General features: G+C 39.7%; 1 protein-coding gene across 2 annotated transcripts in view; it reads right to left on the bottom strand.

Moving 5' to 3' along the window:
- Positions 1-26002, bottom strand: part of LOC111150823 (potassium two pore domain channel subfamily K member 2) — a 211822-nt gene that overhangs the window by 28027 nt on the left and 157793 nt on the right. For both annotated transcript variants that reach the window (XM_022508441.1, XM_022508440.1), the window contains exon 6: positions 15983-16122. In XM_022508441.1, the coding sequence (XP_022364149.1) occupies positions 15983-16122 (140 nt within the window). The remainder of the gene's footprint in view (positions 1-15982; positions 16123-26002) is intronic.

Here is a 26002-nt window from a genome sequence, read left to right as displayed (position 1 = left end):
CTATTGGATAGCCCGGTCCATAGCATGTCCTTTCATTGCCATCTTTAGACTGGATTGCAAAGAATTGTGTTTTTTTTTAAAGATTTTATATATTTATTTGTCAGAGAGAGCACAAGCAGGGGGAGTGGCAGGCAGAGGGACAAACAGGCTCCCCACTGAGCAAGGAGCCCAATGTGGGACTTGATCTCAGGACCCTGGGATCATGACCTGAGCCAAGGCAGAAGCTTAACTGACTGAGCCATCCAGGAATCCCTCATGCTTTTATTATTAAATGAATGTGTAAAACACACATTTAAGGGAAAAAGTGGTCATGTGATTCTGGAAAATAATGCAGAATTAGAATTCTTCCTTCACTCTGTATTTGAACCAAAGGAGAAGAGAGGGTCTAATAATGCAATGTTCACAGAACATGAAACAAGTGTTCCCAGCTGCCTTTCCCAAGCCCAATGTAGCATTGCCAAATTAGTTCTATAGAAATGCTGTTCACTGTGCAGGACATGCTCTGTCTTAACAAGCACGACACTGGATTTCAGTCAATGCAGCCAAACTGTAATGAGACTACATAAGAAACAGGAGGAAAAGATGGAAAATAACAGGGGCAACAGAAATATTGAGGGCATGACAAAAAGGCACCGCTAGCCTCTCACCCGTGAGTATTGTGCCTGCAAATCAGAAAAGTCTGTGAGCCTGTCTCCCCAGCTGTATCCACGGATGGCTTATGGATTTAGAATTTAGGGAAAAACACCACCACTGAACGAAGAATAAAACACCGGAGCACTCATTGTGAAAGGAAAGTCAAAGAGCTAGACTTTAATATCCCGTCAACAAATGCTTCTAAAGAGTATGTGACATGTTGGACACTAACACCACTTTTCCATGGGGGCATAGCTGTCCAGAGCATCTACTCATACTCCATAAAAAGTAAGGAACTCTACCGGGAGAAAATGAAGTTGAACCCATTCTCTCCCACCGCTAATCTCCTGGGGCAAGCTGATTTCCTATGCGGCATTTATGATACTACCATATACTTTCAAGAAGAGAATGTGACCCATTTTTTTTGTATCCATTTAACAGAGAGCGGTGTTATAATGGGTCTGTATTATTCTTTGGTCTGGTTCTTTGATGAAGCCTATATTACATCAAGCATAAAGGGGCAAGGAATATGCAAGAAGGTTGAGAAATGGCAGAGGAGAAGCAATGACAAATTCAATGCTTCTCCAGGCACCCTGCCAGCATTACTTACTGTTTTTGATTTGATACTAAGGAAGACTTGCTTTGTTACCGCTCACATTAAACCAATGCTCAGAGAAAAGGGGAGATGGAACTTTCTGCCTGGGTCTGAATTGAACATCTTGTGGGCTCATAACAGAGCTGTTAAAGGCTAATTATTCCCAAGTCCCCCTCTCACTAGCTTCTTTATCTTCCTACCTGCAGATGTCAAGTTGGTTGCTTGTGCATTTCAAGTAATGGAAGATGGGAACTTCCAGGAAACTTCCATTTTTCTTTGGTTTAAAAATCTCTTCAAATTGCCAGATTGTCCAACAGGGGACAAGCCATACACACGATTCCCTAGTGAGACAAAATACTAGGGTACCTGAGAGCTTAGTTAAATGCAAGAGCACCACACCATGCTACACATGGATGCCAAATGTGGACAAATGGAATGTATCTATAATAGTGACCAGGGTCAAACAAGCAATGATGTAGACAGACACATCTCAAGTTTTTTCTGGGTCAGCTGGCAGTGAATTAGGATGCATGAAAAGACCCACAAATAGACAACAGAATAAGTAGGTTGAACACAGAACACTCATCAAATATTCAATTCTAGAAATCTGACATTTCCCAAGAACTTTTGAAATATTTTTGAGTTCTGTGCTTTCACCCTACCGGACCTACACTTTCGATTCTTGGATTTGGCAAGGTAGGGATTCTCGAAGCAACTTCAAATTTGTATTTCTACAGCTCCTCTACTTTAAGGAACTATTATTTTATAAGATCCAGCTTTAGCATATGACTGTTGAACAGTAAGTGACATTTACGATAATTCTGCAGCTTACACTTATAAAATGGGGGGGGGGGCTATTTTGTAAGGTCGAAACTGCTTATTTAAATAAGAAGGATCCTCTGACTTAACCATTTTTTTCATTAAGCTTCCTACAAAAAAACCCATTAATAATGGCATCACCCTCCTGTTGCATGCAAAGACTGTGCGAATCATGTGAGCTTTCCCACCTGTCAAACGCGGGTAACAGGGCCTTTGTCTATCTTGGATAGAAAACTATGTAAAGCATTTCTGAAGCCAGATGCCATCTTATCACTTCGGATGAAAGAATGAACACGAGAGGTCATCTAGCCCCCAGGCATGGCTGGACTGGCCAAGGGACAGGTCAGAATGCAACTCCAGTAGCTTACTAATAGTTAGTTCACACTACCCTAAAGATATGATAATCCAGTGTACCAATGAAATCGCTACTGTAAGAATAGTCTTTCAGATTACAAGTCTTTCAGGATGGAAAAGACCTCTGGGTGACCAGGCTAAGCGGCATGAGGACACCTGCTAGCACAACCTCATGAGCCGCCAATCAATGACGTTCACCTTCTCAGGAGACCCCTGCCTCAAATTTTGCCTTAAAAACTCTCCCTTGTAAGTCACAGGCAGTTCAGGACTTTTGAGTGTTAGCTCCCCATTCTTTCAGGCGGTGTCACACCAATGAACACCTGTCTTTCTCCAATGCCAGAGCTTGGTGACAGTTATTATGGTTTGCTGGTCATCGGGCAGACAAACTCTGGTTTGGTTTGGTTACATTTCCATTTTTTGATAGGATTTACACTACAGGATGTCTCAAAGCCGGAAACACTTTTCTTCCAGTCAAGCAGGCCAAATATTACCCTCTCAAATTATAAAAACTATAAATAGTTTGTTTTACATGTAGTCATTAATGACGTACAAATACAAAATATCTAGTTTAGCATGTAAGTGTCTGAAATGGTATCAGTGGTTCTGAAGTTTTTTCGTTTTTTTTTTTTTTTTTAAGAGAGAGAGAGAGAGAAAACATGAGTGTGGGTTGGGGGTAGGAAGTAGGGGGGAAGGGGCAGAGGTAGAGAGAGAATCATAAGCAGGCTTCACGCTCAGCACGGAGCCTGACTCAGGGCTCAGTCTCACGACCCTGAGATTGGGACCTGAGCCCAAATCAAGAGTCAGACACTTAACTGAGCTACCCAGGCCCCCTGTTCTGAGGGTTGTTTAGTGTTTAAAATTGTTGAGGGGAGGAGAGGTAGTACAACTTCTTTTCCAAAACTGCTCGTTCAGAATTCCCTGGTGGGTCAAACTGAGTCTCAGATACACCATTTCCAATAATGGGAAGAGAAAACCTGTGCTGTTTGAAATTAACAATGATTTAGAAGCCAGCATTTTTGAGCAAACATTTTCTAATTAAAAAAACAGACAGTAGATTATTTAGCATGATGCATTAGAAGCAGTTCTGTTTTCCAATTAGAGATCTTGGAAAACATACCAATTCCTCTTTTAGGACACCATATTAAATTAATTTCATGTTAAGAAAACAGTTTCTCTAAACACTCTCTTCACCTTTAACAAATACTATTATTATGTGTATTTTTCTCTAGAAATAGGTCAGTTATGCACAAATCTCCCTGCCTGCCTGCATTTTTCTTCACTCATGCATACATTTCATTTTTCAAATAAAATAAATGGCCTTCAAATCAGCAACTGTGCAGTTTTATATAGCCTAGAAATTTTAGAAATATTAAAGTCTTCTGGAAAAAGTTCCTGGTGCTTAAAATAGTATCAACCACCTATAAGCAATATTTCACATGGGCAGGGGTGGGAGTGGAGGGAACTCTCTAAGGTAACCAGAGGGAATAATAAGGATCAATTATTTTAATATAAAACAAAACAAACAACAATAAAGGTATTAAAATTTCCAAGAAGCTTCTGGTCATAAAACCATCACATCAGGAATAAAAATGAAATTTTCCTGACATCTGATTGCAGCTAGAGACTATCTTAAACTAGCTTCTAGCTTGATGGTGTTAAACTTTGTATTTTGGGTTGCCAGGAGGAGGGAGGTATGGAGAGGGTGGCTGGGTGATGGACATCGGAGAGAATATGTGCTATGATGAGTGCCATGAAGTGTGTAAGCCTGACGATTCACAGACCTGTAACTCCTGGGGCTAATAATATATTATATGTTAATAAAAAAAACAAAAAAAAATACTCCATGCTGTTTCTTACAGAGTAAGGTATGTTACAGTAATTGCTTAGGTTTTTAAAACTGAAATATAAATAGTTTTAGCTCATTGAAACTTCTAATAGCTTATATGTCAAGGTATTTAATCATGAAATTAATCATCCTTTATATCTTAATTATAACTTATTTGTATCTGTAAGCAATGATAGAATGAATAAAAGTAACCAAAATAAGTACACTTTGTTTCTACTGAAAATGTAAAAAAGTGAACTAAATTAAAATAGCATTTCTGACTTGCCAGAGAGGAAAGACTAGCCTGTTTCTCTTTTATCACTTAAGAAGTACAGGATACGTATTTATTGAGTATCTATTATATGCCAAGGATTGTTTTACGTGATTCTGATGAAGTAAAATTAAAAAAAAATCCTTTTCTTATGAACAAGACCTTCTAAAATGAGAATCAGGCAATAAACAATGAAATCTAATTAATGAGTGCATCACATAGAATGTTAGAAGTTGGGTAAATATGATGAAAAAATACAGCAAGGCAAGGAGAATCAAGACTGCTGGGGGTAGAGGAGTTTGGTTGCTCTCAGATGGTATGTGACAAAAAGGTGAATGTTTCTCCAACATACTGGTTACCGCAGCAGCACCTTTTTTTTTTTTTTTTTTTTTAAAGATTTTATTTATTCAGGGCACCTGGGGGCTCAGTGGGTTAAAGCCCCTGCCTTCAGCTCAGGTCATAATCACAGGGTCCTGGAGTCAAGCCCCACATCGGGCTCTCTGCTCAGCGGGGAGTCTGCTTCCTCCTCTCTCTGCCTGCCTCTCTGCCTAATTGTGATCTCTGTCAAATAAATAAATAAAATCTTTAAAAAAAAAAAGATTTTATTTATTCATGAGAGATGAGAGAGAGGCAGAAGCAGAGGGAGAAAGCAGGCTCCCTGCTGAGCAGGGAGCCCAATGTGGGACTCAATCCCAGGACCTGAGCCAAAGACAGACCTAAACCATCTGAGCCACCCAAGCACCCTCGCAGCAGCACTTTTAATGTGTCAAAGAAGACCACTAAAGCCAAAGATGAAAAAAAATCATTGAACAAATCCTTATGCTAAATGAAACTTTCAAGCATTAATGTAATACTGTTTTCTCTTCAATATGTGATAGTATAAGAAAGATCCTGAGTAGAGGGGCAGCCTTGCAAGGACTATTTTAAAGAAGTAAGAAGCTATAATATTTGCCATTTTGATTATTTTATTTTAATGGGGAAGATTTTTCTTCCCTGAAGTTGTTTTTGAATGGCAAATTGTTTTCATAATTAAACACTGAAGTTGTTAAAAAAAAAAAAAAAAGGCTAGAGGTACTTGGGTAGCTCAGTCACTTAAGCCTCCAACTTCGGCTCAGGTGGTGATCCGAGGGTCCAGGATGGAGCCCTGCTTTAGGCTCCAAGCTCAGTGAGGTGTCTGCTTGAGGATTCTCTCTGCCCCTCCCCTTGCTTGTGCTCACATGTGTGCTCTCTTTCTCTCTCAAATAAATAAATAAAATTTTAGAAAAAAAGACTTAAAAATACCAGGAAGTGAGCCTGATAGATAATCCTGGAAAAAAGCAAAGAGCATTCCTGATGGAGGGAATGGTCAGTGCAAAGACTTTTATGTATATGTCACCAAATAACATAAAAATACCCTCACTAAAATAAAATGTCCCAGATTCTCACCAGTAGGCACCAGGATACTGAAGGGACCACCAACACATTACAAACGTTGGCATTTGTGAGAAATACCATCAAGAACATAGTCACGTTTAGGGTGCCTGGGTGGCTCAGTGGGTTAACCTCTGCCTTTGGCTCAGGTCATGATCTCAGGGTCCTGGGATCAAGCCCTGCATCGGGCTCTCAGCAGGGGGCCTGCTTCCCTCTCTCTCTCTCTGCCTGCCTCTCTGCCCACTTGTGATCTGTCAAATAAATAAATAAAATCTTAAAAAAAAAGAGTATCGTCATGTTTATATACACAGCTTCCAGTTTCAAAAATAAATTCCTTTGTATAGTAGGATCTCCCAATATGACTGATTTTCTACTAGGCTTTAGGGCAATATTTCATACAGTTTTCCTCAACAGATAACTAAGTGCTTGTTGGTATAGAGAAATTATGAAAGTCATTGCCAGGGCAGTGATGAATAACCATGTGTAGCAGGGATACTTAGCTATAAGATTTAAGAAGCTTTTTCTTTTTCCTTTTTTTTTTTTTTAATTCTAAAGATGAAAAAAACTGACATTTCAGGGATCATAAGCACCTAATGTTCTGGAGCTAGAGTTTATCCTTGTAAGTTGCATTCATCTCATTATGAAAGTGACTACTTTGGAGAGCATGTTTGTTTCTCTGTCTGTTTTGTTTGTTTAATCACAGACATGTACATCAAGTACCTATCCCCAGTTCTTAGGACAACCTTGCCAGAGGGAGCGATCCAAATGGAGTTGCTTTAGACCAATCCAGTATGATCTGTAATAATTTAAATAGGTATCTCCATTTGGGGGAGAATATGTTTGCATATGTTGTATATTTTTTATATATTGGATGTATTATTATCACATCAATTGGTTTTCTACTGGTTTAGTTTCTGCTCTCAGGAGAGGGAACACCCAAGAGAATAAACTCATCTCGAGTGGTAAACAGAGCCCTACAATATGCCACCAAGCCAGAGTTTTAGGAGGGACACTTGGAGAAGACCAAGGGACTCTAGGAGCAATTTGCTTTGATAATTTAGTATCAAGTTGTCCGCTTCTGCTCTGTAATTCCCTGAGGTATTCCTCAAGACTTCCCCAAAGTTATAGATGGTCTCAGCCTCGTATTAGCTGTATTAGGAATAAAATGAGAAATCTATATCCGTGACTGGTGTGCCGTGGCCCCAGAGAAAGCTTTAGCAGTTATGACATGTCCAGGTAAGGAAAGAACAGGGAAATCCAGAACTACAGTCTGGAGGGACCCCTGACAAGTGTAACGAGGACAGATGTGTGGAACATGAAAGTACAACCAACGGTCTTCAGTTTATACATAATTATACATAATAATAAATTATACACAATTTTTATATATTTATATATATTTATATATAATATATATTTATAAATATTATATTTCTATAATTATGTATAAAAATTATACATAATAATAAAACATCTACAGTTTATACATAATTGAATGGAATTTTGACAAGTTTTAGCCAAGTGCTAATAAAGCAATGTCTAGTCAAATATGATTTTGCCTAATGTGTAGGTCATAATCCAATGTATAACTTATACTATTGTAAGATTTGTAAAATTTGTAAAAATTGGTTTGTAAATACAGCTCCTTAGAATAATAGGCTAAACCATATGGAATTGTGATTCTTAAGGTCAAAAATAGTTGAATGTCAATAATTTCATATAGTTCAACGTAATAAATTTCAAAGAAAATAAGGATATTTGCTCTTTTCTATCTGTGATTACTTTGGTGTTATGCATTGGTTTTATGAAACTCAACATCAGTTCAAGATTCTTTCTTCTAGAAAGTTTACACATAGAACAGATTCAATATCACTGTACGGAATCCTGAATGACTATATAGTCCTGAATGACAGCAGAGATCGCTTCTTTACAGAAACAGGACTATCTGGTCTCTGTACAATTTAAAGTCCACCTATAGTCTCCTTAAAAAACAGGTTGCTTCAACTGTTACCTTGATGCTTCTGTTCTAATAGAACCACTAATGAATCTTAAATAATATAAAAACAGATAACATCGTATCTTAAATATTATAAATTCAGACAATACACCAAAGTCCATCAGATTTGGAGACTAATACAAAATTCACCAAATATAAGCACAGGACATAAAATTTTAATCCTCCAAATTATTATCCTCTTTCCTTGAATTAGAGCAATGTTTATGTTTTACAAGATTAGTCAAAATAGAGGAAGTTATAATCTCTAGCAAACAGCCCCTTATTTTAGTGCCTTAAAGCAACGATGGTTTATCTCTCACTCAGGCTAATCGCCCTCATGTGAGCAGTGGCCTCTGCTCACAGTGTTAGTTAGGGACCCAGGCTAACTCTGCACCATGGTCTCCTAGGGTCATTGTGTAGGAGGCAAGTACACTCTTGAAGGCTCACAGGTGCAATTAAATCTTCTTCTTGTTTGGCTCATATCAGTTCTGGGCACAGGTCATTGGCCAGAACTATTCCAATGGCTCACCAACCACAAGGGGAAGAGGAAGTGTAATTCTCCCATGTGTCTGGAAGGAGAGACACATATTTCATGAACAGCACTGATGGACTAACACTTTTACTGGAAGAAGAACAGGGAATCTTCCCTGTTTGGAAACAGATTTTATATCTCTCTGTGTGTGTACACACACATCATCTTTCATCGGAAGCCATTCTTTCAGTTCAAATCAAGTTTAAGGAGGAAGAACTAACAAATTCCTTTACTACAATTAGGATATCCTGCACTGAACACTAAACAAATCACCACACTTTGTTGCAAAAGATGATCAAATAATCCCTGATTAAACTTCAAAGTGGGCCCCCTACTCAGCTCCCAACAACCACAAACAAATATTCTTTTAGGAAGAGCCATCTATGAAGAGGAACTAAAAACAAATTTATTTTGTTGATCCACCTTTGAAAACACACTTGCTTGTGTTCTCAGTAAACACAACTTTGATGTTTTGTAAAATCTGATTGATTTTAGCTCTGCATACAGGCAAGCACAATACTTTGGTTTGAGGAAGAAAGTCCAAAAACAATTTTGAAAGCAAAGTTCACGGTGACCACTTTTCTTAACACAAATTCTCAGAACAGATAACAGTATCAAAACAGTCAAAAGAGATAATATTATATCTTGATGCATTAAATCCCCGTAATATGCTCTCTAGCGAAAGGAAATAAAATTACTTATAGTACTTTGAGGCAAAAACTATTAACTTAAGTTATTTTCCTATTATGTACAAATGAATAGGAAAAAATTACTCTGAATTTCCATTATGAGAGGACATTCTGTGAAATACCTGGAGCAAAAAGAAGTTATAATTTAGAAATAGTGAGGGTTCAATCTAAAAGCGAGAGAGAGAAAAAAAAGAAAGTAATCTTCCCGCATATTTTTTTTAAATTAAAATTAAGCTCTTCTTTTCTGGTTTAATAAGAGGAAAAATACAAATAGATTCTGCCTCAGTCCATACATCAAGACAATAGAAATCTGCAGCTCTAATTTAAGAAAAAACTTAAAATAATAGTAGTCTGAGTAGATTTAAGGAACATTTAATGCAGGACCCAGTTTTCAAGTCTATAGAACATGCATTATACGTGAAATTCTTGCACTCCATTTTTCCTAGACTTTTCACATGGTCTCTGGGTTTGGGATTAAGTTCTAGCAATATACATAACCTGAATGTTTTCTTGTTTACCTTTTCTTTTATGTTTACTTTTTATTTCAAGCGGATGAGATGCTAGGACATATAAGCATTCATAGCATTTCTGAAAAATATATGATAATACCTAGATGATAGCTTTAGGGTTTTATAGGATTCTTTGATTTGGGATGGTAATTTGATACTAATTTCTTCAGAAACCCAGGAGGAAAAGAACAAGCATCTAGTAAGCACTTAGCCACGTCCCACACTCTACCCACTAAATCTTTATAAAGCAGCCTCATAAAGGAGTTTAAATCTCACTTTATTAGAACATGGAGATTCCGACAGAGTAGGGATTTTGGTGAACTTTGCAAAGCGAGTAAATAGTTAAGATAGTATTAAATCTCAGTTCTAAGGGCTCCAAAGCCCATGCCCTTTTTGGAAATCATAGAAATGATATCCACTCATTTAAAGGAATGTTAAAACTTTAGATTTCAAGAGATCACTGACTTGTACCATAGCACAATGAGTGACCAGATGAAATTCACAAAACCCTTTTCTATAGCTACAAAGATGGGTCGGATTTGGGTACTTATTCGTAATGTGTTGATATTACCTACCTATAAAATAATAAGAAAAAAATAGCAACACAATAATATATACCTAACTTTTTTAGGCACTTGGGAAGCAGCATAGCAAAAAAAAAAAAAAAAAAAAAGGCAGTTTAGCAAAAAGGTTGGGTCATGGAGTCAAGCCATCTGTGTTGATGACTAATTTTACCACTTTAATGACTAATTCTACCACTTTTAAGCTTTATAACCTTAAGCAATCATTTTACCTCCCTGTGCTTGTTTACTTATTAGCAATTATATTTAATAGCTGAGCTGTCTCATTTAATATTAAAAAAGAAATAAGGCATATTCTAGGAAAAAAGTACTTCCATTTTCACCATTCTGAAATCCCCTTTTTTAAGCATATATTTTGACTGGTAAGAGCCTCCTAACACTGGACCTGCAAAGGTTCATGGAATGCAATATAATCCTGGGATGGTCTAGAGACATAATTTGGGGTCTTGAGTCTACATAAAATTTCATAAAATTCCATAAAATTCACTGTCCATAAAATTCACTTAGAAATTAGACACATTACTGGTTGTTGTATAAGAGTTACTCTTGCCTCAAAGCATAATTTAAGTTTTACATTGTTATTTGTTCTTTTATTTATCTTTATTTTCCTTTCCAAATTCCTATTTACTAATACTAAATAGGTAATAACTTGCCCAGCTGAGACTCAACCTGGAATGAGAAGGACCTTTCGCTTCAGCACAACCAAGCAGAGTCAAATAAAGACCAGCGGATGAACCTCAGAGTCTGACTGCTCTGAGCTTTTCCCCATAGCATAGTGAGGGACACCTCCCACCCCACAGGATAGAAAAGAAGGGACCATTATATCTGCCTTATTTTAAGTGACACATCATGATACCGTTGGCATTGATTTTATTTTATTGTTACTCTTTAGGCAAAGAGTTATATGCACGGAAATATAAACCTGCAAAGTCTTACGATCACTGTATATTGTGCCCATAGTCCAACTTTAGTTATTTACCACTACTTGAGCATCTCAACAGAGAACGACAAAAATACACCAAGAAAAAATTTGAACTGAACAGTAATGCCACCCCCCACCCCCACCTGATGCTGGAAATCAAAGCAACAACTACAAAATCTGATACATGCTGTTTAAAGGTTAAAGAAAGGAAGGGAAGGGAGGGAGGGTGGAAGGGGGCAAAGAGAATGGAAAAAGGTAAAAGCAGGCTATTTTAGGAATTAATCAAAGACTAAGTGCCTTCTTAGTCAAAACTCCTTTTTCCATCTCTAGAAGAAAAGTAAAAGCCAACATTGTAAAGATCAGTTAGGAAATACATCACCTGTGGAGTCTTCCCAAAAAAGACATCAGCCTCAAATTAGTACCAATGAAGTTACTCCCAGACCTAATACAGCACTCATCATACAGGACTTAATAAGTAATTTTTAAATGAATGATTTAGGAATCAATTAGATGTTAAATAATCTGCCAGCTGGTCTCCATGCCTCCAGTCTTTTCCCTGTCCTGCCAATCTGACGCTGCCATTCCACAGCTTACCTCCCTCCCTCTCACTGTCCATACTCACCACGTATGCATGCCCAGCAGGACCCAGGATCAGGGCGGTCAAAATGCTCAACCCCATGCCCTGCCATGCACATAGCTTTCTGTCACTTGTGGTCCAAGGGCTCCTATTTCCATTAAAAACACTGACTGTTGGCCTTGGGAATTGTGCTTGATGTGCCCAAAGGCCCATCTTAGAATATACCCATTCCATGGCACAATCCCAGGAAGCAAGGTTTACACTTTTTTTACCTATAGGAGTGACACTCCTGGAGCACAACCTCATGGGAATTCTTGTGACTTCTCTGTTTTATGTTCCATTCCTTTTATCCCCAGTGTCTTTAGCCCATCTGATCATGATAATCATCCTTTCTTCAAAACCTCAATTCATCTGTCCCTCCAACAGACCCTATTGTGAATCAATGTATTTGAATACATTATTTGCTGAATAGTCCTTTATGGTCCCTGCATTTCACCCCAACCCCCTTAAATGAAGGTATTACACCAGGTTCCATGTTCAACTCTACTGTTGACTTACTTGACAAATTCCAATTAGGTGAATTTATTTTCACTCACAGCTTACACTGTCATTTATGTAGTGATGAACATCCCCCCCCAATTATCTCTCCAGCTCCCATCCTTCTAACTTTGTTTACATTCACATTAGCCCCCTGATACCCAACACATCTTTCCATCACAACATGTTCAAAATGACATCTTCATTCCTCCCTTAGAATCTCTCATCTTCCTGGCTTTTGTAATTCCATCCAAAGCCAGAACCATGGAGGTCACCCTCCTTTTCTCTTTACTGCCCAAAGCTAATGGGTTACCAAGTCCTATTCCTTTGATCCCCCAAATAATTTTGAAACCCCTCCCTTCACCTCTGTCCCCCTGCCACCACAGAGACTTCGTTCTGTACTACCTGGACTCCTCCACTAACCTCTCCCGAGTGATTTCCCTGCATCCAGCTTTGTTCCTAATCCATCTTCCTCAATGTTGACACGATCACTCATTCCACTTACTTCCAATCCTTCAGAGTCTCCCTCAGGTTTTCAGAATAAAGGCTAACTGATTTCAAAGGGCAGCCGAGCCTTTCCTAGTCAAAGCCCCTTTCCCATAAGGAATAATAGAAAGTGGTCTGCTGCTACCTTTCTAGGACTCAGGCTGCAAATGCTCTACACTTGCCATCCTGGACAGGAAAAAGGGTTGTCAAGTCCCAGCTCTTTCATAAAAGCGAGACCTCCCCATCCCGATGGATAGGTCTGGAAAAGACCCACCAGCTAAGCAGCAGACGAAAACCGAAAACCGTCTTCCTCCATATTCTCAGGGCCCTGGGGCAAACTAAGTTCCGGGCACAGTCTTGCAAGCCTTCCAGCACCACAGCTTCCCAACCCAAGGCAGTTTTCTGACTTAGACGGGAGGCCAACCTGCTGGCATGAGCATCTCCGTTAGCATGAACCCCTCCAGAGTGTAAAACAGATGACATTGGTAACGACGTGATGCTGGCCTGTCCACTCGCTGCGGCCAGCTGTCAGACAACACTGGCGTGCAAGGCAGGGGTGGGGGCTGGTCTGTGGGGGTGTCCGTTTCACATATAGACAGGAACACTCCAGACACGGGAGCGTATACACTGATCAATACAAGACCTATGCAGAAATCACAGGCTTTTCAAACAAGGCCCGTGAACAGTAGAAAATGATGCATAATAAGGAGGCACTATTCTGTGCTTGTTTCAAAATTTCCCTTCTGACTTTTGTGGTCGCATTTTTCTTTTTATAACACCTGCCTCAGAGAGTGGTTTTATTGTATTATCCAGAATACCTAAGTAATCTTTATTTTCTAAATGGAAACATCATTTCCTCAGAAGAGGGTACATGGCTTAATAGAAAAAGATAATTAGTCATACAATTCTTGTTGAACATGTGCCTACTCTCCATTAAACTTTCAAAAATAATGAGACAAATAAACACTTTTACAGAAACTCATGTTCCATGGAAAAAGGATTGAGGTCATTATTATTTCCCTTGAGGATTGCAGATCAGCTATAATTATGTGTGACATTTTGAAACAATGCTGTCTTGCTTACACTAATCATTTCTTCTGCAAATATTTCAGATGGATCAGGTATACCAAAATATTTTATTCCCATACGTTCATCAAAAATGATTTTTCCTTATTTCTAACCATATTTTCATTAAAATTAGTCCTTATTTCCATTATTATTGGAAACAAAATATATTTTAATATTAACAAACACAGAAATAAGGCCATATGTGATTAGATGTATATTTTTATACTCAACTGATTTGAAGAATATTTTTAAAATATGTAACAGACATTATTAGGCAAAATATTTTCAATCAGGGAAAGCATGTGTTTTAATATCACCTGGAAATTTAATGCTATATATTATTTTGCATATTTTATATTAGTTATATTTTTAATAGAATTTCAAGTTATCAAAAATATGTAGCATTTTTATTCATCAAGACTGAGAGCGAGACATAACCTTGTTGCTTCTGAACACGTAGGCGGTTTGTAAAGGTTACGGTATCTGGAATGGTTTAGGGACAGGAGGTAAGGAACACACGGTGAACCGTCACCCGGCCTGCACGTCCATCTGCATAAAGGTGACAACTAGAATGTATCTAGTTGTATTTTATTTAATTATACCCTTTCAGGAGTTATTTCAAAATAAAATCGAATAATCCCTCTTTCATCGCTGTAGACATTTTTTGTAGTATTTCTGTTTATAAAACCTTTGGCTCTGATCATCTATAGATCAGTTATAAATTGTACCTTTCTTTCTGTTGAATCTGTAACTTCATTCTGTCATCTCCCTAAACTGGATTATAAATAAGTAACAAAACAAACATCTGCTCAAACTGGTGGCTCCATTTTAATAGGCTCAACCGACCAGAGCAGCTGCAGCCCTCGCTCCAGGAGGGCTCCCAGGAACTTTCTACTCGTGGCCTTTACTCACACAAGCTTTCTACAGATGTGGTGGCCAGAAACCACATGTGACTCCAAAGGTTAGGCAAAAGCTCAAAGACTTATAATACGAAAAAAAAAAAATTTACTACTTTTCAGTGTTTAAAAACCTGAAAGCACAGTGACCCACCCACCTCATACTTCTGTTTGAGAATCATGGAGATCAGGCATAGGAAAGCACGTGAACTTGTTTTTCATGCTAAGTAAGCCAGGTAATGTAGGAATTTCACTTTATTTCAAAGGATGGTGTTCTGGCCCAAAATGTGTCCTCTAAAGGTGCATAAGTTGAAGCCCTAAACCCCCAGTGGGATGGTCTTTGGAGATGGGGCCTTAAGCAGGTAATTAAGGTTAAGTGAGGTCATAAGACGGCATTCCTGAGTCTACAGGGCTGATTGACATCCTTATAAGAAGAGGAAGAGCCACCAGAGTGCTTTCTCCATGCAGGTGCACAGAGAAAAGAACATGTAAAGGCCACAGGGAGAAGGCAGCATCCGTAAGCTAAGGAGAGAGATCTGACCAGAAACTAACCTTGCTGGCATCTTGACTATGAACACTTAACTGATAATATTTCTGGGCCTGTAAATATGAAATCCAAATGTAATTTCCAAAGTATAAAATTTCAAAAACAAGATTAAAATTTTAAAATTTCTAAAACTTTATGTGTCAAAATTCTAATGTTCATTTCTATATGTATAGCTGTATAAGATGGGGAAGACAGTATCTTTTTAACACCTGAAATCTGTACACAGGGCACTTGGCCGTAACTCATAAAGCTTTGGGCACATATGTATACATACCTGTGTGTACTTGCACACATTTACAGGGATATAAGAAAGAAGGAAATAATTCAATATAGTAAAAAGATTCAATATTATATGATACATTCACTTTTCCATGCTACTGACATTTTGACATAAGTATTTTTCTATTCTGTTTCTCTTTGTGGAATAACATTTGCCTTTGCCCTTAAGGAAAAAAGAAAAAAAGAAATAAAAGAAAAAGCAAGAAGAAATAGCGAGGAAAATATTTTAAATTACATCTTTTTTTCATTATAAATTAGCCTCAGCACCTGGTACATAGGGGTGTTTAGCAAGTATCTGTTACCTGAATTACACTTAACGTACAGCAAATTCACACCAAACATAAATCTTAAAAATCTTAAATAACATCTATTTTTAAAAATGTCAAAAAAGATGAAAAATAATGTTTACGGAATTAGCTCAAGAGGAGTGTTTTTTGCACACTCCTTCACTCTTACCTCTTCCTTTGTCTTTTTGGATATTACTCGGAGCCAGTCTCCAATCATGCTGAGGACAGCAGCAAAGTAAGCAAGTCCTACAAGGATCCAAAACCAGACGACAGGCTTGTAGAAGTCTAGGTATTCAATATCTGATCCACCTGTGTGGGAAAACAAAGAACGAAATCACTTCATATTCTTATGAAAGTGAACAATATGGATAACTTGTTAAAAGTATCTGCTGAATTGTGGCTATGCAACGGAAATCCTGTTGATCGGTCCACATAATTTTCTTGATATGGATTCTTTCCTGTCCTTATCTATTTTTCAAGAAACGGTCACTATTTTTAAGTTTTTATTTTAATTCCCAGTTTGTTAACATCCAAGTGTTATATTCAGTCACTTGGTTCTTTTTTTTTTTTTTTTTAAGATTTTATTTATTTATTTGAGAGCGAGACAGTGAGAGAGAGCATGAGCGAGGAGAAGGTCAGAGGGAGAAGCAGACTCCCCATGGAGCTGGGAGCCCGATGTGGGACTTGATCCCGGGACCCCGGGATCATGACCTGAGCCGAAGGCAGTCGTCCAACCAACTGAGCCACCCAGGTGTCCCAAGTCACTAGGTTCTTAATGAAACCTTTCATTACATCTCCAGGTCATCATGAGTTTCCTTTGTTCTATTTTTTTTTTGTTTGTTTGTTTGTTTTAAGATTTTATTTATCTATTTGACAGACAGAGATCACAAGTAGGCGGAGAGGCAGAGAGAGAGAGGGGGAAGAAGGCTCCCTGCTGAGCAGAGAGCCTGATGCGGGGCTGGATCCCAGGACCCTGAGATCATGACCCGAACTGAAGGCAGAGGCTTTAACCCACGGAGCCACCCAGGTGCCCCTAAATAAACCTTTCTCAGATGCTTTCTTTTTCCTTTTTTTTTTAAAGATTATTTATTTATTTATTTATTTGACAGACAGAGATCACAAGTAGGCAGAGAGGCAGGCAGAGAGAGGGAGGGGGAAGCAGGCTCCCCACTGAGCAGAGAGCCCTATGTGGGGCTGGATCCCAGGACCCTGGGATCATGACCTGAGCTGAAGGCAGAGGCTTTAACCCACTGAGCCACCCAGGCGCCCCTGTTCTTTTTTTTTTTTAATTATAATCTGCCTCAACTAGCCTAGTACTTAAGTATTCCAAGTGTACTCATTTCTCTACTATAACAAGTAAAAGATAGAAATGACACTTTTTTGGGTATGCATTTAACTTCTCATATTTACATTACTGCCAATCATCAATTCTTGCAAACCAATCAAAAGTCAACCTGGTCAGAAAGTGGTTCTTATTCTAAAATCACCAATACAAGGGATTGATAACAAATGCCTGAGGCAATGCCTTGGTGGGCTAATCGGAACAAACAGTAATTTGCAGGTAATACCGCCATCCATTAGTTTTTGACTTTTCAGAGGAATTCCTATGTATGTCACAAATTTAAATCCTTGGCTCTCAAGAAAAAAAATAGCCAAGGAGCTCTTCTGCTTTACTCTAACCTTTGCTACTTCTCCATCCATCTGATACAGAAACTACACCTATGAGAATCTGAATACACTTCAGCACATCCCTACCTCAGCACATATTAATGGGGCACTTAGTAACTCCCCAGCACTGCAACAGTGACTTCTCTTCAGAAGAGAGAGAACAAGTCTCTCTCTTGAGAAATTCATAATTTACCCTGAAAAAGCCTCACACAGACAATTGTTCATAATGGGGTAGATCAAGTGACGTCAAGAAAGAATTTAAAAAAGTGCTTACGAGAGGACATGGAAAAAGTGATTTGTTTTTACTTCTGAAAGGGGAAAGGTGAGAAGAAAGGGAGTCTTCAGTAATAAAGATCAAAACAGAGAAAAATCCAGTGTAAAAATACACGACATATTCAAAGGACTTTTGGTAGCTAATGTTACATATGGATGGGGGCCAGGGAGTAGATGGGTAGAAGAGAGGAATCTAGAAAAAACGAGTTGTATCAGGTTGTAAAAACTTGCTCCTGATGAGATGGGCCATAGGTAGAGTTTACAGGTGGTAAGTCTTCTGTTCATGTTTGACTGTATACGTGGGAAGACCCAGCGGCAGAGAAGCAAGGTTGATAAGGAAGTCCCATGAGAAACTTTTGTTCTGAACTAGCCAAGGGTTTACTGCTCCTGAGTTAGGGCTGGATGGAAAAGAAAAGGCAATAGAGGCAGCATTATCAAGGAAGGGCTCTAGGATGACCAGAGTCCCTCTGTCCCTCCTCCCAGCAGAGGAGAAGATACTAGCAACTGAACAGGAAACACAGGGGGAAGGAACAGTGACTAAAAAAAGGGGAGGGAAGGGGGCCTGGCAGGCTCAGTCAGAAGAATACTGACTCTTGATCTCGGGGTTGTAGGGTCGAGCCCCACTTTAGGTATAGAGATTAATAAAATAAGTAAACTTAAAAAAAAGTAATTGAAACTGCTACATGATAGGTTTAAAGTGCTTGAGGACCAGCAAATGGAGGTAGGCAGCAGGATCCTTAAATAAAGATCTAATGCCTAATGGGGCAGAGTGAGAGATAAGGACTGTAGTAAGAACAACGCAGAGATGGGATGCTGAGAGGGGTCAGGGATGTACTCAGTTCACAAAGATCCAATCCACACATTCAGAAGAACATTATACATTAATAGCAAGTATACATTAAAGTCAGACACAAAATACTGAATGTAACATGACTATAAATTAGACTTTCAGTTGCCCACAATGACATTTTCAAATATCAAAGGGTCAGGGTAAAAAGAGAACATTTTTCTATCAGGCAAGTAATATGAACAGACCAAGGTTCAGCTTGCTTTTGGGACAAAAAATAATTTTAGAAACACAGTTTCCAAAGTAAGTAATGTTACTTTCAAAATATTGTAGAAAAAAGTATCATTTCTGGGAAGGATTGTGGAGGCCAGACGCATCTCGTGATGGTTAAGACTTGGCCCAAGGGGGTAAGCAGCTCTACAAATTCACAGAAGTGATTTCAGAAGTGTGTGTGGAAACTTGTTATATGATAGGCTCGCTAGCAAATTCCATTTTTCAAATGTTTCCATCTCAGTGAAACCCAAATGACATTTTCCCCCAAGTACTTTCTCTTTCAAAACCAGAAAATCTTCATCCAAATAGTTGTGACTCATTTAACACTTAAGTTCACCAACATGTTGATTTTAAAAGTTAGTTCATCCTCAAGATGACTTTTAGGTCTTCTTTCTTGTAAACAGGATGTCATGGTTTGAAAAGAGTAAATTAGCTTAATCACCCCAAGGTTTATATTTGGGTAAAATGCTCATCCCACAAGTTTCAGTGGATTCTTAGCCTGAGCACTCGGGCCAGGAATGTTTCCCATTCTGCACTGCCACTCTTAGGATAAAATACCGGCCATAGAAGGATTTGGGAAAAACTAATGTACACAGGAATGCTGTCCAACAACTCACAAGTCCTATTCGCTTTCTGATAGCCAAGATTTATGAATTAACTTCTGCATTATTTCATCCACTTGATCTAAGAATCCAAATTTAAATATCTGTAATATTACGATAACTCACTTAAAGAGGAGCTGTTAGTCTTATTTTTAAATCAGGAAATGTCAACAAAAATTTTTCTGGCTATCATAAGCACCAATTTTAGTCTAGCAAAATTCAGGAAATCTGAACATGTGGGGGTCTCTCGCTGATTAAGAACCTAGGGTAATTTCTCTGTCCTGGATTCACGTCCTGTGTCCCCCACCCCCATCTCCATTTGGCTACTCCATCATTTTCCCCTCCTTGCACAGACTCCTGAGGTGGAGCCTGCAGGATGTTACGACCCATACTCCCCTTCGGGGCTCCTTATCCACTTGGTAGGATCGGTCACCTCATGGCTGTTTGCTGCTACTGAAAATACACACACAAGTCTTCTCTATCTCCAGACCTTTCTAGCTAATCCTTATAGGAGAGCAGACAGATGGTAATAAAAATAGCAAAGAGGGGTGGAGGTATAAAGTTTTCAGGAATCTTACAAACTGTTCAAACAGTTGTTAAAATAAATCTCTTCTTGATGCTCATGGTACGTGATAGCACCATTTTTCTCTGGCTTTCTCCTTAGTGCTTAAGTAAACAGATTAGCCAGAATCTGATCTAGCAGATTAAACTTCTAAAAATGTAGCTTGAGAAAGGTTTATTATTATATTATTATTATTATTATTATTATTATATTACTTACGGCATTATGGCAAGGAACCCATTTTGGCAATAGTGGGTTTCCTAAACATTTGCTTGGAACAACCCCTCTATCTAGTATTAACAAAACCATCTCCTATCTGGCCCCAAAGAATCACTAATTAGGGGGCAGAACAGCCCAGGAGGCTACAGCAGGCACATACAGGTTTTTTAGATAAAGGCCCGGCTCGTCCTATAAGCCCAGTCTATGCTCATTTCAGCTGATTTCCAAAATATTCAAAACCTGATTGAGAGAAAAGACTGACTCACCTCCCAAATGAAATCATTCCACCCTAAAGCCCTGGGGGTCAAGTGTTGAGGGGAGTTGTATTGTATCCCAGTCCTCACATTTCCATTGATTTAGGTCCTGGCTATTAGTAAAACCACTCACTATAGATTGAAGCCACATCTCCAGCTGCCTTTGTCAGTAATCAAGCTGGTAGCTCATTGCCATCCCTCTCATAGTCTGTTCAGAACTCGGGAGTAGAAGACCATTTTTGTGTTGGCTCCTAGAAATCCCAACAGGAAGTGGCTCCACTTACGACAGAGAAGCCATCATCCCATAGGGATAAGAACATGTGTCAGGCCACACAGGAAAGGAGGCAGCAGAACTAGAATTCAAAGCCAGGGCTCCTGGCTCCAAACCACAGGCTTTTTCTCATTGACCAGGTTGTGCGTGTCACCTGTGATCTCTGCGGCTGTCCTTCCTGTCATTTACTCACCAGCCCTTTGTGTCCATACTGCATGTAGACACTTTAGCTAGGGCTAGAAACTCTAAGACAAACAAGGGATGCCTCTTCCCCTCCTTCCCCCAACGGCCTTACCTAGAAGCAAGGTGGGTCTGAAGGTAAGTACTACTGAACACGGGATGGGTGGGGCTAGGTAGCAAGAGAGAGAGAGAGAGAGAGAGAGAGAGAGAGATAAGGGGCCAAGGGAGGCTCATACAATTCAAAATGTGGGAGATGAAACCAGAGATAAGGGAGAAAACCAGACCATCCTGTCCTAGGTGTCAGAGGTGAGGTCTTGTTCTAACAGCTACTTGTGATCAAGAATTACCAGACCGGAAAAAAGAAATAAGCCATTGAAGGTGTTCTCTCTAGTCCTTACTCAATGGTGCTATCACTGGAGATGTTAAACAGATTTCAGTTCTCCGGCTAGCTTTCTATAAAGGCCCAACCCTAACAAGCCCTCAGTGGCAACCCTGTTGGGACCCCCTCAGTCCTGAGAGCTTTTTTTCCTGTATCCTTGCTTAATAAGCTTCTATCGCTTTACTCACTCTCTGTTGTCCGTGAGAGTCATTCTTTGACTCCATGAGACAAGAATCTCGCTCTCCTGCATCATTTTGGTGCCAAAACCCGGGATCACTCCCATCGAAGCATGAGTAAAAGCGGACGCTTTCTTTTCTTTCCTGGGAGAAGTCTCTCCCACAGATGACCTCTTTTAAAAAACAAAACCGGGCACCCCTTAGCCAGTTAAAGGCAAATAGCAGGCCGCTGGTCTTAAAGTCTCAGGTGACAGGCTTCTGGAGAAAGGTTTGATCAATTCCCTTTTCTCTTAAGAAGGGAATGTTTGCCTAACCCCACCCAGCTCTGCTTGCTGTTCATTGGCTTTCTCTGACCTCAAGGACTTGGCCGCAGGTCCTTCCAATCTCTGCTGATCAGTGTGCCCTTATAGTCAGGGATTCATTTTAGGAAGGGTGTTGCTTAGTTCGATGTAAGAGTTTTTCCATTTAAAAGTGTCTTGTGAGAACTTGGTTCAGGATGGACAGGAAGAGTGCTCAAGGGATAAGGTGAGGCACTATCATTGAAATTGGCTTATAATCGGCCAGACTCATAAGGCACCATGCGCTAGGAATAGATACATGATCAAGCATTGAGGGCTCATGCAGAGAGCTCCAAAGACGGAGGTCATTATGAGGATTCCCTACTTTGTTTAAGGTTCATCTGGGGAGCTGGGAGTGCAGGGGAGGACGGGCGATCCAGGGCTCTGAGCCTGCCCTTTGGTTACCATGAGTGATCTCTTGGGGGCTCAGAGATGAATAAAAGGATAGAGACCTGGCCCTGGAGGGGGTCACACATCCTGGGAAGCCTCGTCCATAAACAGCACATGCCTCCCCACTGAGAGACTGTAGCTGTTTCAGTCACTTTCTTAGCCTTCTAAAAAGAATATCAAAGTTTAAACTGTTAACCTTGCCAAACCCTTATGATTAGGCCAGGTTTTTCTTGGGGTGGGGGGGATTCAGAGGAGAAGAGGAGGATCTGGTGATGGACCATGAATGGGTAAGAGTGGCTACTCGGGCTGGCCCGAGACTTCCTCAACCAAGATGATAGGCTACTCTACTGACTCCAACTGGGATCGTGAGATGGGAAACCAACCAGCCTCCGCAGGAACTTCTCTGGATTGGGTACTGCAAAATTGGTAATCTCCCCTTGTCAAGCTTTTCTAATGTTTTCCGTGGGTTAAACACTGCGGGTTCTTTAAGGCAAGGTAAAATAAGGTGTGGTCTCCTCTTCAGTTCCCAAGGACTCTCCCTTGGGGTGCCTTTTAACCCCCTGGAGACAATTTGGATTGCAAATTTAGGAAAGGATGAGCCACTGTAATGCTCAGTGCATGGGCTCAGGGGGATCTATCAGGTCTCTTCTGTGGGGAAACAGGGCGAATAGCAGAGGTACCCTTGGTCCATCCAGGCTCTTAGGGCTCTAAATCAGGACCCAGACCTAAGGGCGTCTCGCAGAACATGTTTGGGGGTAACCAGACCAGTATCCTCCTTGTGACCTATTGGACAATTCACTAAATAGTCCTCCTCCCAGTAACTCTGGTTTGCTGGAGGAAACACAGCCCCTCACCCCCCCACCCCCAGCAGAAGGGACACAGACTCTCACTCTCACGGTCTCTCACTGTTCCCCCTAACAGATATGGGGGCTTCTCCCTCACTCATTTCCCAGGTTAATGGCTATGAATGGAGCCAGCTGTGGTTAACAGTCTACCTCAGGACGGGGACTTTAAGGAATATTCCCAAGCAGCTGCCAAAACTCCCTTCGTTTCGGGGAGATTCCCTGTCTTCTCTGGCCTGACACGGACTGCCTAATCCCACTTGGTGGGAAAACATGGCGTTTGCTCATCTGTCCGAGTGGATGAGCTTCAGAACTGGGAACTCTTTTTCTCTGCCTTCTGGCTGCCCTTTGCCTCTCCAGTCTCCCCCTCCCTCTTCCCCTTTTTCCTTAGCACCTTGGGTGTGGTCTGCGTACCTGCTCCTTCCAGATTTCCCCACCAGGGTCTCGGTAAAATTGACAATGGGGAACAAATGGACTTTTAAAAATGGGCCCGGGTGCGGGACGCCTGGGTGGCTCAGTGGGTTAAAGCCTCCGCCTTCAGCTCAGGTCATGATCTCAGGGTCCTGGGATCGAGTCCCGCATCGGGCTCTCTGCTCAGCAGGGAGCCTGCTTCCTCCTCTCTCTCTGCCTGCCTCTCTGCCTACCTGTGATCTCTGTCTGTCAATAAATAAAATCTTTAAAAAAGAAAGAAAAAATGGGCCCGGGTGGAACACAACTTGGTATTTTAACTAATTTGTTTGTTGCTTTAATTTAAATAGACATGTCTTTAAGATGAAACATCTATTCCATCTATTCCACCAAAATCTGTTGAAGGCCAACTAAGTTCATGCTGTCTCTGCCGCAATTTGTTAGCAAAAAGATGACTTAAAATGATGCTTAATTGTTCTCCCAAGTTTTCATGGGTAATTGTTAAGATCGTTTTCAAAGTCTTTAGTAACCTGAAACTTTAAAGTTTGGTTCGGATGACAAATGGCATTAAAATCATTGGAGATCTAGGTCTTTTCCGAATAGGATAAAGTGATCAATCATTGATTACCAGACGTAGGTTTGTGCTTTTGACTACTTATCGCAAAAAAAACTAAGGATATTTAAGGCTGTTGGTAAACAGGCTTTGTGTTTACCTGAATCACAAATTTGCTGTCTAAAGTTTGGTGCAACAGTTCACAACTGGTGACTACTTAGTTTTCACTGGGGACTAAGATGTCTAAGAATGCAAAATTCTGCTAAATATAATTAAAACTGATAGACATAAGGAAAACAACTCTGCATATAGAAAAGTAGGAGATATGTAAGAAAGATAGAAGGAATGGGAATATATTTTTTTGAAGGTAAAAGAAGGTAATTTTGTCCTAAATGAGACGGGTTGTTTTAAGAGAAATGGCTTGGGACAAAATCTGAATGCAAAGGAAAGTTATAGGTTTGTGAAGGGTAATTTTTGGAGAGGAATTTTGTTTTTTAAAGATTTTATTTATTTATTTGACAGAGATTACAAGTAGGCAGAGAGGCAGGCAGAGAGAGAGGAGGAAGCAGGCTCCCTGCTGAGCAGAGAGCCCAATGTGGGGCTCGATCCCAGGACTCTGAGATCATGACCTGAGCCCAAGGCAGAGGCTTTAACCCACTGAGCCACCCAGGCGCCCGTTGGAGAGGAATTTTAAATGTGGTCAGGATGGACTGAGATTGAAATAAATGGATTTAAAAGCACATGTGTATAAGATTAAAAGTCTGCTTTCTCTCAGTTCAAAAGACAGAGTTTTCTTGAATTAATTGATCTATTTAAAAAAAATAAATAGCTGTTTTCTCTTTGCCTATCCAGAAAAAAAAGTTGTTTTGCCTTTATCAGGTTTTTGAGGATCCCTAAACCTATTTAGGCATGTGCTTTAAAACTTTCTAAGGTTTTAACTTTTCCAAGATTTAAATTGTAAATGAAGTCTCTTGAACTCATTAGGCCCTTTATTTGTTATGATAAGTTACTCTGGAAGAATTGTTAAACAAATGATAGGCCTTAGGTTGTATTGTTCCAGTAAATGCTATAATTATTCTAGAGATGATAAGCAATTCTTAAAGTTTTAATCTTTAACCATATCCATTTTGAATTTTTGTTATTTATAATTGTTCTTATTCTCTTGCAAGAAGAGGTCCATCTTCAAGAAGATTTATATAAAGGATTTTTAGGACAAATATAGGTATTTGGTATCTTTAAAAGAGAAATAGGTAAGAATTTCTAGAACTAAGGCTGCATTCAAACTAAACAAGAATTAGTAACATGGGACTAAATGAACTAAAAGTTGATTATAGTTTTGTGACTCTTATTTGAAACACTGCTGGTTCTCTAATGTTTGCTCTCCCACATGAAGGAAACTGTCTCTCAAGGTATCTATGACTTACAAAAGTGGGATAAAGTATTCATGTGTAAACAAAAGCATTAAAGCATTTAACATTTCTCTCTACCTAAATCCTCTGAAATTCAGAAGGTCTCAATAAGCTTTCTTCCATTGCAAACATAATCATTGGCATAAGTTCAATAAGAATTTGTTCTCCTTGTAACAAGGCACCATTGGAAATATGGGTTATTTTACCAAGGCTTTGACTGGAATGTCGTGTTTGCGAAAGACGTGCATAGACTCAGATAGGATCAGACAGCTCTAAGGAACTAAAGTTGACATTATGAAACCTGGAGCCATAAAGCCTCTTGGAACTTCAGGCCTGATACCTTGCTTACAGAGTTCCCAGCAGCCTCGCCAGGTGAGTAAAGAATGTCACTTCCTGGCAGGTGCAGGGACCTCAGGATACTTTGGGGACCTCCAGAAGAGGAATCCGCCCACATCTACAGGTACTGCAGGCATGTCTAATGGCAAGTACTTGGCTTGGCTTCTGGCCTGGAGAGCCTACTCAAAGTTCAACCTAGAGATTCCTTAAAAAAGTTCCAGCAAAGCAGATTCAAAAAGATGATAACTCTGTATGATCTTTCATTATTC

The sequence above is a fragment of the Enhydra lutris genome, unplaced genomic scaffold (genome assembly GCF_002288905.1).
Source record: "Enhydra lutris kenyoni isolate GAN:26980312 unplaced genomic scaffold, ASM228890v2 scaffoldscaffold24, whole genome shotgun sequence".
Lineage (NCBI taxonomy): Eukaryota > Metazoa > Chordata > Mammalia > Carnivora > Mustelidae > Enhydra > Enhydra lutris.
This window is presented reverse-complemented; position numbering and strand designations above follow the sequence as displayed.